This window comes from Patella vulgata, chromosome 1 (genome assembly GCF_932274485.2).
Source record: "Patella vulgata chromosome 1, xgPatVulg1.2, whole genome shotgun sequence".
In the NCBI taxonomy this organism is placed as follows: domain Eukaryota; kingdom Metazoa; phylum Mollusca; class Gastropoda; family Patellidae; genus Patella; species Patella vulgata.
This window is the reverse complement of record NC_065879.2, coordinates 21,150,287-21,162,212: the sequence shown is the minus strand read 5'-3', so window position 1 is coordinate 21,162,212 and position 11,926 is coordinate 21,150,287. Positions and strand designations below refer to the sequence as shown.

Here is an 11,926-nt window from a genome sequence, read left to right as displayed (position 1 = left end):
TCTCCAAATTACGTAGGCATACATACACACACTGAACTTTTTAAAGAGGGAAATCCAACAACCCGCTTGACGTCAATAATACTTTTTAATAGGCTAATTATGAATTAATAAGATCACACTGTGATTCAATTTCATTGATACAAACCATTAATTGTGAATCACATATCATTATCTCGCGCTTTAAATGCACCTCCCATCCCATCATCTGGTGATAAAGGATAAAGCACACGACCGTGACACGTTTCTCATAAAAGTGTTCTTTTTATAATTATTTTTTTTTAAGTAACTGAGTGGGATGCACCCGCAAACCACCCCTCTGGATTAGCTCCTGCGTACTCAGTTTTGCAATGTGAACGTTTATTGACCTTGTATGATTACAGTTTTATGCCTTATCAACGAAAACGAAATCCAAATAAAACAGGTAGGCCTACTTCTCAATCCTTTTTCACTCGCAAACTTCTTGGACCATGTTCGCGCAATATTTTGACAAAGAGCGAAGCGAGTTAATAAATGTATTCTACTATACGTCTAGTCCTTTAATGATACAATACTTACTTTTCACGATTTTATATAATAAATGATGGACTGATAAATAAATAAAGAATAGAGATATTGCAAGATTATTCTTAATTATGCTTAATGTTAGCTGTGTCAACACTACTTATTGTCCCAACTGTCAGAGTAGACTATAGGAGGTCTGGTTTTTTTCCCATCCGAACGGCTAGACTGTTTCCAGGAGCTATGTATTGAATCTTTCACAAGCGAATCCAAGACCCGATAATCGGGTATGGAACGAAACGAACTGAAAGTCCCATCTTTCTGCACCGTCTGGCCTAATGTAGTGGGCTATGAGGAAACTTTTGCTCAGACAGTGACGATAAGGCCTACTCTTATTATGGAATTCCAGCTGCCATGGGGCATTTCATGTGCATGCTAATGTGCATACGGGTCTTCAATTTTCCGTCCCATCCGAACCACTATACGTTGTCCCTTGCCAGGCCCCCATAGTCCTGCACCACTGACAAGGAGACATGCCGGGTATTTAGCAGTGGGAGGAAACCGGAGCGCCCGGATATAACCCACAACGATGGGGTCTTCATCGAATTACAAATGAACTTGCACGTGAACTTGGTTTGTCACGCCATCCAAATGACTAGACGCCTTCCTTGCAAAGATCTGCTACCGGTTGTTCAAAGCTCCGTTAACTTTCTATATAGGATAAAACTCTTCAGTGTTCTACAGAATTTTGGGGCCTGTGGGAAATAATGACCCCAAAGTATTCTATAGTTTCTGTAGTGGAAATCATTTAGTTTTTCCTACAGATTTATGGTCAAATTATTTCAGTGTTTTCTGTAGGAAATTCTTCAGATATCTATCTTTATATCTTTAATCAAGTTAATCAAGGAAATTCTAAAAATATCTTTATGTCTTTAATCAAGTTTTTTGAACATACATATTATTATAAATGTGCATTGGATTTCAAATTTTAAATTCAGCAAATAACCAAACAGTCTTCCGTTGGATTAAATTTAATCAGTCCGTTAGCTAACGGATAATGAAATTAACTTTCCAGCAACAGAAATATAACGGACCGTTAACAAACGACACGTTAGCAACATAACGACCCGTTAACAGTTCATCCAGTGGCAGTGACATGCCGAAGATTCGGAAGCCGTTATGAAAATACTACCAGTTCCCTAAATAAAACAGGGGGTCACGGTGGCTAAGTGGGTAAGACGCTGGCTCGCTAGCCTTGAGGTCGGGTGTTCGATCCCTGCATTGGACGAGAAAGTTCATCCAGATTTTTCGGCGTGGTTCCCCCTTGTCAGTGATGGAGGACGGAGGACCTGATAAGGACAGCTGTCTAGTCGTTCGGATGGAATGAAAAACCGAGGTCCCGTGTACACATTGGCGTGCACGTAAAAGATCACTTGACAGTTGGAATTCGTTATTTTATAAGAGTAGCCCAGTTCGGAGCAGAACAGTATGACGTTAAACCCCATTTCATTTCATTACTAAATAAAACAATGAAATGAAATGGGATTTAACGTCATCCTGTACTGCTCCAACTAGCCTAATGAAGACGGGCATACACCATGCAGTGTGCTATGGGGGACCTATTCTTATATCGAAAACCAACTGTCAAGGTTATTTTACTTGCCCGCCAATGTTAAGACATCGGTTTTTCGTACCACCCGAACAACTAGCTGCCGTTCCACTGATACTAAAAATAACGCAACGAGAGTTATAGAAAATAATATATATTTTAATCTAACCAGCATAATAACAAAAAAAGCAACAGATGTAATTCATGAATCCTATTTGACTCATCTCCTCGATGGATACGTGATCATATTATACAAGTTTTTCCCTGTATAGAGGTGGACAGATGATAATATTCAGAAATTAACAATAGACTAAAAAAACAAACTTTAATGGTCCACAATTCTTTAATTTCAAAACGCACAACGGCTAAACATTTATACAAAGGTCGCTCTACTGGAACGCCACACGAAGAACAAAACATCAAAATAATAATCGGTGAGTTCTAATACTATCTTGAGTTGTAGATCAATAACAAATGGTAAAAGCTAGTCAGCCTTTCCGACACCAGCGCATTCTTGTATACATATAATACTGGTATTAATGTTATTTTTAAAAGAAATCTTTAAGCTAAACAAGATTAAAAATAATACGGTTTCTGTCTCCTTTCACCATAAAACTACAATTATGCTATTAACTATCAACTATTTATTATAAAAGTTTAACAGATGTAGGTAAAAATCATATCTTTAAGGTGCTGGTGTGAATCTAAGATAACTCTTTCCCGATGGTACCTCCACTGTCTTTACTCCCTTAGGGAACAGTTTAGCAGCATCTTCCTTGGACACACTTGGCACTACCATACATTCCTGACCAGGCTACACAATATACAAAATACATAATATATCAAATAAAATAACGTTTACCGTCCCACTGTTCTGCACCATACAGTCTGATATAAGACTGACCGGACTCTGCCGGACCTTTTTTTTAATTCCAACCGCAAAGGGGTCTTTTACGTGCACATGAACGTATACAAGGCCCCCCCCCTTCCGCCGGTTTGTCTTCGAATTCGAACCAATTCCAACCATAAAACGACTCCGACAACTAGGACATTGCAGAAATATAAAATATATAAAAAAAAATACGGAACAACTAACGGAAGGAATTTCTTTTGAAAAACATCTTAATTTAATAAATAAAAGAGAATAAATAAATAAATAAATAATTACCCTCCAATCTACAGGAGTGGCCACTTTATGTGTAGCTGTTAATTGTAACGAGTCGACAACACGTAATATCTCACTGTAATATACAAATTATACAATCAATAATATACATTCTACAACGGGGGGGGGGGGGGGGGGGGTAACGTTCATCAACACAATTTAGTTAATTTCAGGACTTATATACTGATCAATTTTTATTTCAATAATTCGCTTGCGCGTCGGGGTCTTTAGTAGTGGGAGGAAATCGGAGGACCCGGTGAAAACCAACGAGGTTGTACGGGCGACGACATCATTTGACTTTAAAGTTAAACTTCGGAGTGTTCAAAGTAGATGGTGTACAAATATGGACACTAATTTGTAGATTCGTTAGTGCCATAATAATATTTCATGATTCTTTATGAGTCGGATACATTATAATCTTTCGAATTGAGGTTTTCGCGGATTTCAGAGAAGTTTGGTGATGCCCGGGCAAAACTCCTCCATTGTCAGTCACCAATACCCCAGTATGCGGCCTAGTACTGAGACATATGAGAAATGGAGATATTTTATACACATGAAAACGTTTCTTATCCAAACGAGGAGACCAGCTACCATTGTATGCCAAAGTTAACACGAATAATTTCACATTTCAACAAATTTAATTTTAATTTCACTCTTATGATTTGACGCCGCCCTCACGTCGCGAGACTGTTTCAAGGGACGCGTGTGCGCAAAAGTTTCGTACAGGAGAACGCACTACACATCAGGGGCTAAGTGAGGGGGGTGCAATAACGAGCTTTGCGTCATGGTTTTGAGTTTTTGCGCAACCTTGAGTTTTTGTGCCTCCTCGCAAATGGCAAAAAATCAACATTATAATCATAATGCTTAACCAGTGTCAAACATATACCGTGGGTCAGATATTACCCAGCGGCACTTACCGCCCCCCCCCCTCCCACACGCCCCTGTTACACATTATAAACAAACAAAATACCATGTGACAAACCCGCGAACACCAAAAGGTAAATACATGTATGCTTCCTTAAATATTATCCTATTTTAGGATAGTGCAAATTGGGTTATATATTGGTATATACTTACTCGAAATTGCGACCTGTTGTAGCTGGGTAGAGCAAGGATAGTTTTAACTTTTTACCTGGTCCAATTATAAATACCTGAATAACACAAATTAATAAATTGAAAAAACATTGTAAATAGAACAGTCAAATCGCATACTGTTAAATTTCCAGTTTTCTTTGTATTTACGTATTAAATTTGTAATAGGTCTAGACCGTGGAATGCTGCTGGGTTTGTTTTCGGGTACCGTCACTTTATCAGAATACGAATCAACGATATAAATTTCAATTTCATTTAGTAATCATCATCACCATCGACATTTTGGCTGTCGTAATAAAAACATGCTATGGACCAAGAACTTAGCATGATGTCATCACGGCCATCTTAGAATTTCTGTCAAAGTCTGTCAATTCAATCGATGAGCATCCCAAGTTTCATGTGCACCGTACTCTTAATTTGAGAAGCCGAAGGTTTGTTTTCGAAGAGCGGGTAGCGCTTGGGGATAAGTACCTCGTCCAAAATGAGTAGCGCTTGGGGAATAGTTCCTCGTCCACAATGAGTATAGCGCCTGGAGAATAGTTCCTAGTCTAAAATGAGTAGCGCCTGGAAAATAGTTCCTCGTCCAAAATGAGTAGCGCCTGGAGAATAGTTCCTCGTCCAAAAGGGTAGCGCTTGAGGAATAGTTCCTCGTCCAAAATGGGTAGCGCTTGGAGAATAGTGCTTCGTCCAAAATGAGTACTGCTTGTGGAATATTCCTTGTCCGATAGAGTAGCGCTTAGTGAATAGTTCCTCGTCCAAAAAGACGACCAATAGTACTAGTACTATTTGAAATAATGTCCGATGTCGTTCGAAACCAAAGCAAACACGTAAATATAAATTTCATTCAGTTGAGATATACTTGAGCTGGAGACCAAGATGCCCATTATAAGAATACTTCCTATTTTTCAGTACGAGTATTACGTAAATATGACAACAAAAACTTACAGCTCTACAAGTTAGCGGCATTCCAGCGGCATCTCTTTCATCTGGATCAACCATTCCTAGCTTTACGGCCAAACTTCTATCTGTATCAGCGATGATAGGGTAGGGTAGAGTACCCGATTTATCTTCAGCAAATCTTAATACATCCTAAAGTTTCATAGAAAAATACAAATAGTATAAAAATAGAAAAATCGAGGTTCCGTGTACACGTTGGCGTGCACGTAAACAAAAACACCCTGACAGATTTCCATGAAGCGGAAACGTCGCTGTCCGGACAAAATTTCCCTCACAGTGCATGGTGTATGACGGTCTTCGTTAGCCAAGATGGCACAGGAAAACCCCATTACATTATCATAATATATTACTGAGGGATTGGGTAACAGAATGGCCCGGATGTCTAATCTTACGAGTTAAGACATTACAAGGCCCCGTTTCTCGAAATCTTAACTAAGATAAAACCCAAATTTTAGTAGATACTTCAATTTTGATTGGCTAATCACTAAAATCAATCGAATATTATGCAATCAAATTACTAAAATTTGGATATAACTTGGTTAAAATTTTGTGAAACAGGTCCCATCTTAAATAGTTCCCCTTTCTGACCCACCATATCGTTGGCAGGAATATATTAATCCGTTAGTACTTAGTTTTCACTGACACTCTTTATTCTGTCTTGTATGTTCATTTACTGAAGATACCTAGTGCTATACAATTACAGAATCTTACACAGTTCCCGCCCCGACCCACTATACTGTATATACAGTACAGTCATTCTGATCGTGTTCACGGACTATGGCCACAGTTGATCACATCAGATTCTTTCAAAGATTAGCACAAACCTTAGCCCATCCATTATGGCTGTTGACATCATCACACGACAAGGCAATCAACTTAACATTGCGTTTCTGGAATTCAGGAACTAGTTTAACAACTCGTCCTAATTCTGTTGTACAGACAGGTGTGTAGTCCGCCGGATGAGAGAATAATATGGCCCAGCTAAAAGATATAAAGATAAACAATCTGTATAAAGTCTTATATACATAGCATGCCCAAGAATGACGCGTATTACAAGGTAGGTTTAAGTGTTTAACGCAATCTGTATTAGTAATAATATAAAGAATAACTTTTGGGACGAAGATTGGATGGTGTGGTGGTATGGGGCTCGTTGGGCTTTCAAAATGTGTAGCAATATTCTTTGCCACGACAGCAAATCAAATATAAAGAACTCCGTGTACTATTAGGGAATGGTTAGCACGCGCGCGCTGTATCATACGGTACGTCAACTGGCGGGGTTTCAATTCCGCGGATGTACGTGACAAGGAGTAGGGTCACCTGTCCAACTTCGTGGGTTCTCTCCGGGTCCTCTGGTTTCCTACCACTGCTAAAGACCCCTAAGCGCAAGCGAATTATTGAAATAAAATTGAACCATGTGTTAGTCCCGAAATGACCTGTTTGTGTCGAGTGGACGTTAAACCTCATTTCTCTCTCTCTCTCCGTGTACTATGGGTGGCACTGGTAAGCTGGTTACGGACTTCAAGTTGGCATGCGAAGCTATATTCTGGTCACATCGACCAACTCGGCATGTGTGGTACTATCCTCTTAGATTCCTTGACTTCAATGTGGATTGCAGCACGGACTTTAATATAGACTACATAATGCAGACTACATCGCAAAAAAAAGTTCACAACCGCTATGACATTACATATGCATTAAGCTGTTGTCTATAGGATCCCCTTGTCAGTGGTGCAGAACGGAGGGCCTGACAAGGACAGCTGTCTAGTCCTTCGGGTGAGACGAAAACCCGAGGTCCCGTGTATATATTGAAAAGCACGTAAAAGATCCCCTTTCAGTTAGAATTCGATATAAGAGTAGGCGATAGTGCCGCTGTCCGGGCAAAATTTCTCTCATATATAGCACACTGTATGGCGTATGCACGTCTTCATTAGCCCAGTATAGGAGCAGAACAGCGGGATGTTAAACCCCATTTCCTTTTATTTCATGTCTATAGGATCTCTAAATAATGTATTTCTCTCAACCCACTTAATCAAGTGGGCTGAATGTGGGAACTAACTGAACATTCCCTCACTGTGTCGGAATGATACCTGACAAGATCTTTCCTCCATCCCTCCACACCTAACGCGGTACTTATGACCAGACTTGTCTATATACAAGGAATGTATCTTGATGTCCTAATATGGAAACAGTGTATGTCCAGATAATATAATGATGTCCTGTTTTGTAGATTTGGGTTGTATAAATTAAAAATATACGATATCACCCTTGGTGGTAGCGGATGTTAAACACCAAAACCAAAAGCAACTTTCTGAGATGAGATGAATTGGAATTGAGAGAAGGAGAGAGAGAGAGAGAGAGAGAGAGAGAGAGAGAGAGACACTCGGCACAAATTAGGTCATTTCAGGTCTAACAATAACTTTATTTCATTAATTCGTTTTGGCGCCGGTAAAGCAGAACCAGATTATTTATAATGTATAAAAATTCACAAATCGTGTTTTAGTATGTATAGTAATAAGATAGGCTGCTTTAAATATTATTTGACACGTTACGGCAATTAAAACTTTTTCTTATCTCTTTGTTTATATAATATGGTGACCTCCACCTTTAGCCTAACATTCATATATTTTATCAGATTAAAACTGACCTTTCATCCACTCGAGTTTCCCCTCGTGTAACTTATCAAGGTACTTCATAATGTACATGTACACGCATGCACTTCGAAATTGCAGACCTTCAAGAATACTGTTGGCCCCATCGTTAGGGTACAACATGGAAAAATGGTTCGGTAATTCTCATGGGGCGGTCAGAAATGTGCATGTACGAAATGCACGTCCTTAAAAATGAGTCCCATTGCAGGCCTTCTCGCAAACTTAAAGGAGCTAATCCTCTAGCACAATGTTTTCCATAATATTTGAAATGAACAACACAAATTAGAATTCAATATTGGTCCATTTCAATCCATATTGATGTTGTTATGTTGCCGTGAAATAGGAATGAAAAAAAAAATCATAACCTAGTAATGGCTGATTCACAAATAATAAAAGAAAAACATAGGCGTAAACGACTGTCGTCAAATTGAATTGTTCCCGCATTTCACCGAACATAATTGATTAGAGACCACAATAATTTTTCTTAAAAATTGAATAAATCACTTAATATACATTCACATGGGGTTTAACGTCCACCCGACTAACACATGGTTTAATTTTATTTCAATAATTCGCTTGTATGTAGGTGACGTTAGCAGTGGGAGGAAACCGAAGGACCTGGTGAAAACCCACTAGGTTGGACAGGCGACCCTACTCCTTGTCACGTACAACCGGGGAATCGAAGCCACGCCAGATGACTCAATGACAGACCTTATGATACAGCACGCACGTGCTAACCATTCGGCCACCCAACCCCCACAACATGAACAAGTGGTGCAGTAATTCTGTTGCGATGAAATGAAATGGGGTTTAACGTCCTATGGTAATTCTGTTGCATGGGCTTGTGAGAATACAAGTGGTGAAAAATTTACAAGGGTTGGCTGTCGATTGTAGTCCTTGTCACGACTTCTGTGTGACCTTGAAAACATTACTTGTTTGTTTACGTAACATGACCTTAAATAACGGACGTGTCTAATTCTGTTATGAACAACTAAGGAACTGATTAAAACATCAAATAAATAATATTATTAGAAATTTTATGAATTTCTTGTTTATTTGTTTAAAACGTATGGTATATTCAAACTAATTCAATGTAAAATATTAAGCATGACCTATAGTATTTTGTTAACAGTTACCATAAACCATTGACCTATACTGATAGATATAATGACTCTCTGTAGATACATGTATAGCATTTATCTCACGGTATGCGTTTATCGACAGGCGAAAAAATCCCGAAGCGATGGTGTCCTAACACGTCAGAATAAAAGTTAAAATCGAATACAATCCATGGGAGCACAGCCCGGTGGAGGCCACGGCCCCGTGGTTCGTGGCAAAAAGAGAAAAAAAATCCCATTAAATTCCAGATAAAAGTTCCACTTATTTGTCATTAGGGTTAGGGTTAGATTTTATATCTCGTGACCTTGACGAAATCTGCAGGATTCGTCATGTTATGTTATGCGTGGCACGATCTTACTATAGAGCCCTATGATATGTCAGTGTCAGTGGTTTGTTTATTGCCCTTTGTATAAATGTTCGGCCTACTGGTTAAGCCATTTCTATACGATCTTTTGTTGTGATAGTGTATACGATAAGATATTTATGGTACAGAACACACTTGTCTAAGTCGTTGATTTTTTATATGGATGTATTTTTGTTTGATCCGGTATTAGTCAGCCATGCATTTCATAGTATTTTACAGCAGCGCTGATTCTAAAACTGGGGACAATTTGTATGATAATGTACAGGGTATATTGAGTTTTGCCCCGAAAGTTCAATACATCAAGGGTTATTTTATGTCAAGTAGTGTTTATTTATAGTCGATAAAACAACAGTACAACACAAGCTCTAGAGACAAGTGAGCATATTAAGACCAAAGCATATAAAAGTACAAATCCCTATATTTTATGGACCATGAAGAGCACGTCACGGTCTAAACGGGGCCACTATATGTCGTCCCATCAAACGACTAAATGCTGTTCCGAGTCAGGAACCACTGAGTACATTTACATACAATTTCATTTACCTATATTATTATATGAAAGGTCGCATCAATTATAATATTACTGTTGTATAACTATGTTATTTTTATGTTGTCAGTTATCATGGAACTCGACGCAGATCAGACACGCCATAGGCTATTCCGATAGTACACATCTATACGTTTGTACATATACATTCCACGTATCTATACAGTCACGTTCCCTATGTGTAGTTAACATGCCGCAATGTGCTATCTTACATTTATGGCACGCTCGGTTGCGGGACCATGGCAAGGACACTGGACTTACAAACAAAACTTTCCGGGATCTGCAGATGCCCGTGTGGGCCGACAGAAAATGTTATATCTTTCACTCACTGTCCTCGTGTTGATCATGACACTGACAAGAAAAGCGACTAGTGGTTCGGATAAGACAGAAAATCAAAGATCCCGTGTGTAAATTGGCAAAGGATGACCGAAATGCTGCTGTCCGGAGAGAATTTTCCCCTCCCCTTAATTTCCACACCATATAGAAATTAAAATGTGACGTGTGTTGGTCTCAAAGTGATCTAAATAGAGTGGCGATGAGACAATCACTTCCACCCATTTGCTATATATACCGCTAAATATGACCTCGGCTCGAATTCCTTTCGTGTGTGGTGTCACGTTCACTGTCTGCTATACCGGTACAGCCATCGTTGTGCTACTAAAGCTGCTTGCAGGCTGATATCTAGCTTTGAGAAGATTGACAGTTGAATATTGACGTGCAGAACAATAAAACAAACATTAAACTTACTCATTACCCAACCATTCGTGAAAGTTTATTCTCCCACTCGTCGTATCTGCGTCAAAATTCGGAAAGACATCACCCAAATTTACCATCTTGTTGACTTTACGGCGCTGGCTATAAATGTGGGGCGGTTGGTTGGAGAGTCGTGGCGATTATATCGCAAGGGGGGATAACTCCATTTAGCAAAATCTCAACTTTTAAAGTGACGGCGCTGGGAGAAATATTTTTGCATGGAGCTGCGCGGGGACCTAGTCAGTCAGGCGCTGGCTCCCTAACCTGGAGGTCCCAAGTTCGCAGTCGGTGTTGGTCATGAATGTTCCGGTGTGACTTCCCTTTGTCAGTAATGCAGCACGTAAGGCTGGGCGAGGTTCAGTGTACAATATCCTGTAAATGTGGAATTAAGTACTGTCCAAGGGAATTTAAAACCCATTTCATTGAAGTAATTCTACAAACAACATTTCATTACACAGTAGTAGGACTTATAATTAGTAACTTGTTACGAAACCAAACACTATAACATATATATATATTCCTTCCATGTATAGATATCCAGGGCCATCTTAAACTTAAAGCATGGTCACCCTGGACAGTTACCCTGCTGCCGCACGAGGATAGCGCGTTGTATCATAAGGTCTGTCATTGAGTCAAGTGGCGTGGTTTCGATTCCCCGGTTACGTGACAGGGAGTAGGCTCGCCTGTCCAACCTCGTGGGTTTTCTCCGGGTCCTCCGGTTTCCTTCCACTGCGCAAGCGAATTATTGAAATAAAATTGAACCATATGTTAGTGCCGAAATGACTTAGTTATGTTGAGTGGGGCGTAACGTCCTACTGTTCTGCTCCTGGTTGGGCTAATGAAGACGGGGGTGTATGCTATGAAATGAAATGGCGTTTAACGTCTTACTTTTCTGTCCTGGCTGAGCTGTTGAAGGTTGTGACTTGATGTTTAAAAAGGCATTATGTAATGAGATAAATATTGCTATAACAGTTTAAAAACAGACAGTACAAAATGAATATATTATTGTGGGGATTTATGAGTTAAGTCTTGACAAAATGTATCTTCGATTGTTTATTATCGTAGGAATGGTACATGGCAATCGAGACTAATTCTCGATTATCTATTTTTCGTTAAACTCTTAAATGACAGTGGTGTTCAAGTTTATCGACTATTTATATTTTTATTCCTGTGA

At 39.3% G+C, this 11,926-nt stretch overlaps 1 protein-coding gene across 1 annotated transcript; it reads right to left on the bottom strand.

Annotated features, from left to right (window-relative positions):
* Positions 1 to 2,245: 2,245 nt before the first annotated feature.
* LOC126816620 (peroxiredoxin-6) lies at positions 2,246 to 10,907 on the bottom strand. Its single transcript, XM_050543321.2, has 6 exons — positions 10,747 to 10,907; positions 6,146 to 6,302; positions 5,310 to 5,453; positions 4,350 to 4,423; positions 3,276 to 3,348; positions 2,246 to 2,921 (listed from the first exon to the last, which is right to left on the bottom strand). The coding sequence occupies exons 1-6, from the start codon at positions 10,830 to 10,832 to the stop codon at positions 2,793 to 2,795; spliced, it is 663 nt and encodes a 220-aa protein (XP_050399278.2). The 5' UTR covers positions 10,833 to 10,907; the 3' UTR covers positions 2,246 to 2,792.
* Positions 10,908 to 11,926: the final 1,019 nt, after the last annotated feature.

What these genes read in the sequence shown, in the direction of transcription:
- LOC126816620 (XM_050543321.2), bottom strand. Translation starts at nt 10,832, where the DNA reads ATGGTAAATTTGGGTGATGTCTTTCCGAATTTTGACGCAGATACGACG. An exon ending in TGCCGCTAACTTGTAGAGCT is followed by an intron (nt 4,424 to 5,309) that starts GTAAGTTTTTGT and finishes TGTGTTATTCAG; the next exon opens with GTATTTATAATTGGACCAGG. An exon ending in CCACTCCTGTAGATTGGAGG is followed by an intron (nt 2,922 to 3,275) that starts GTAATTATTTAT and finishes TATATTGTGTAG; the next exon opens with CCTGGTCAGGAATGTATGGT.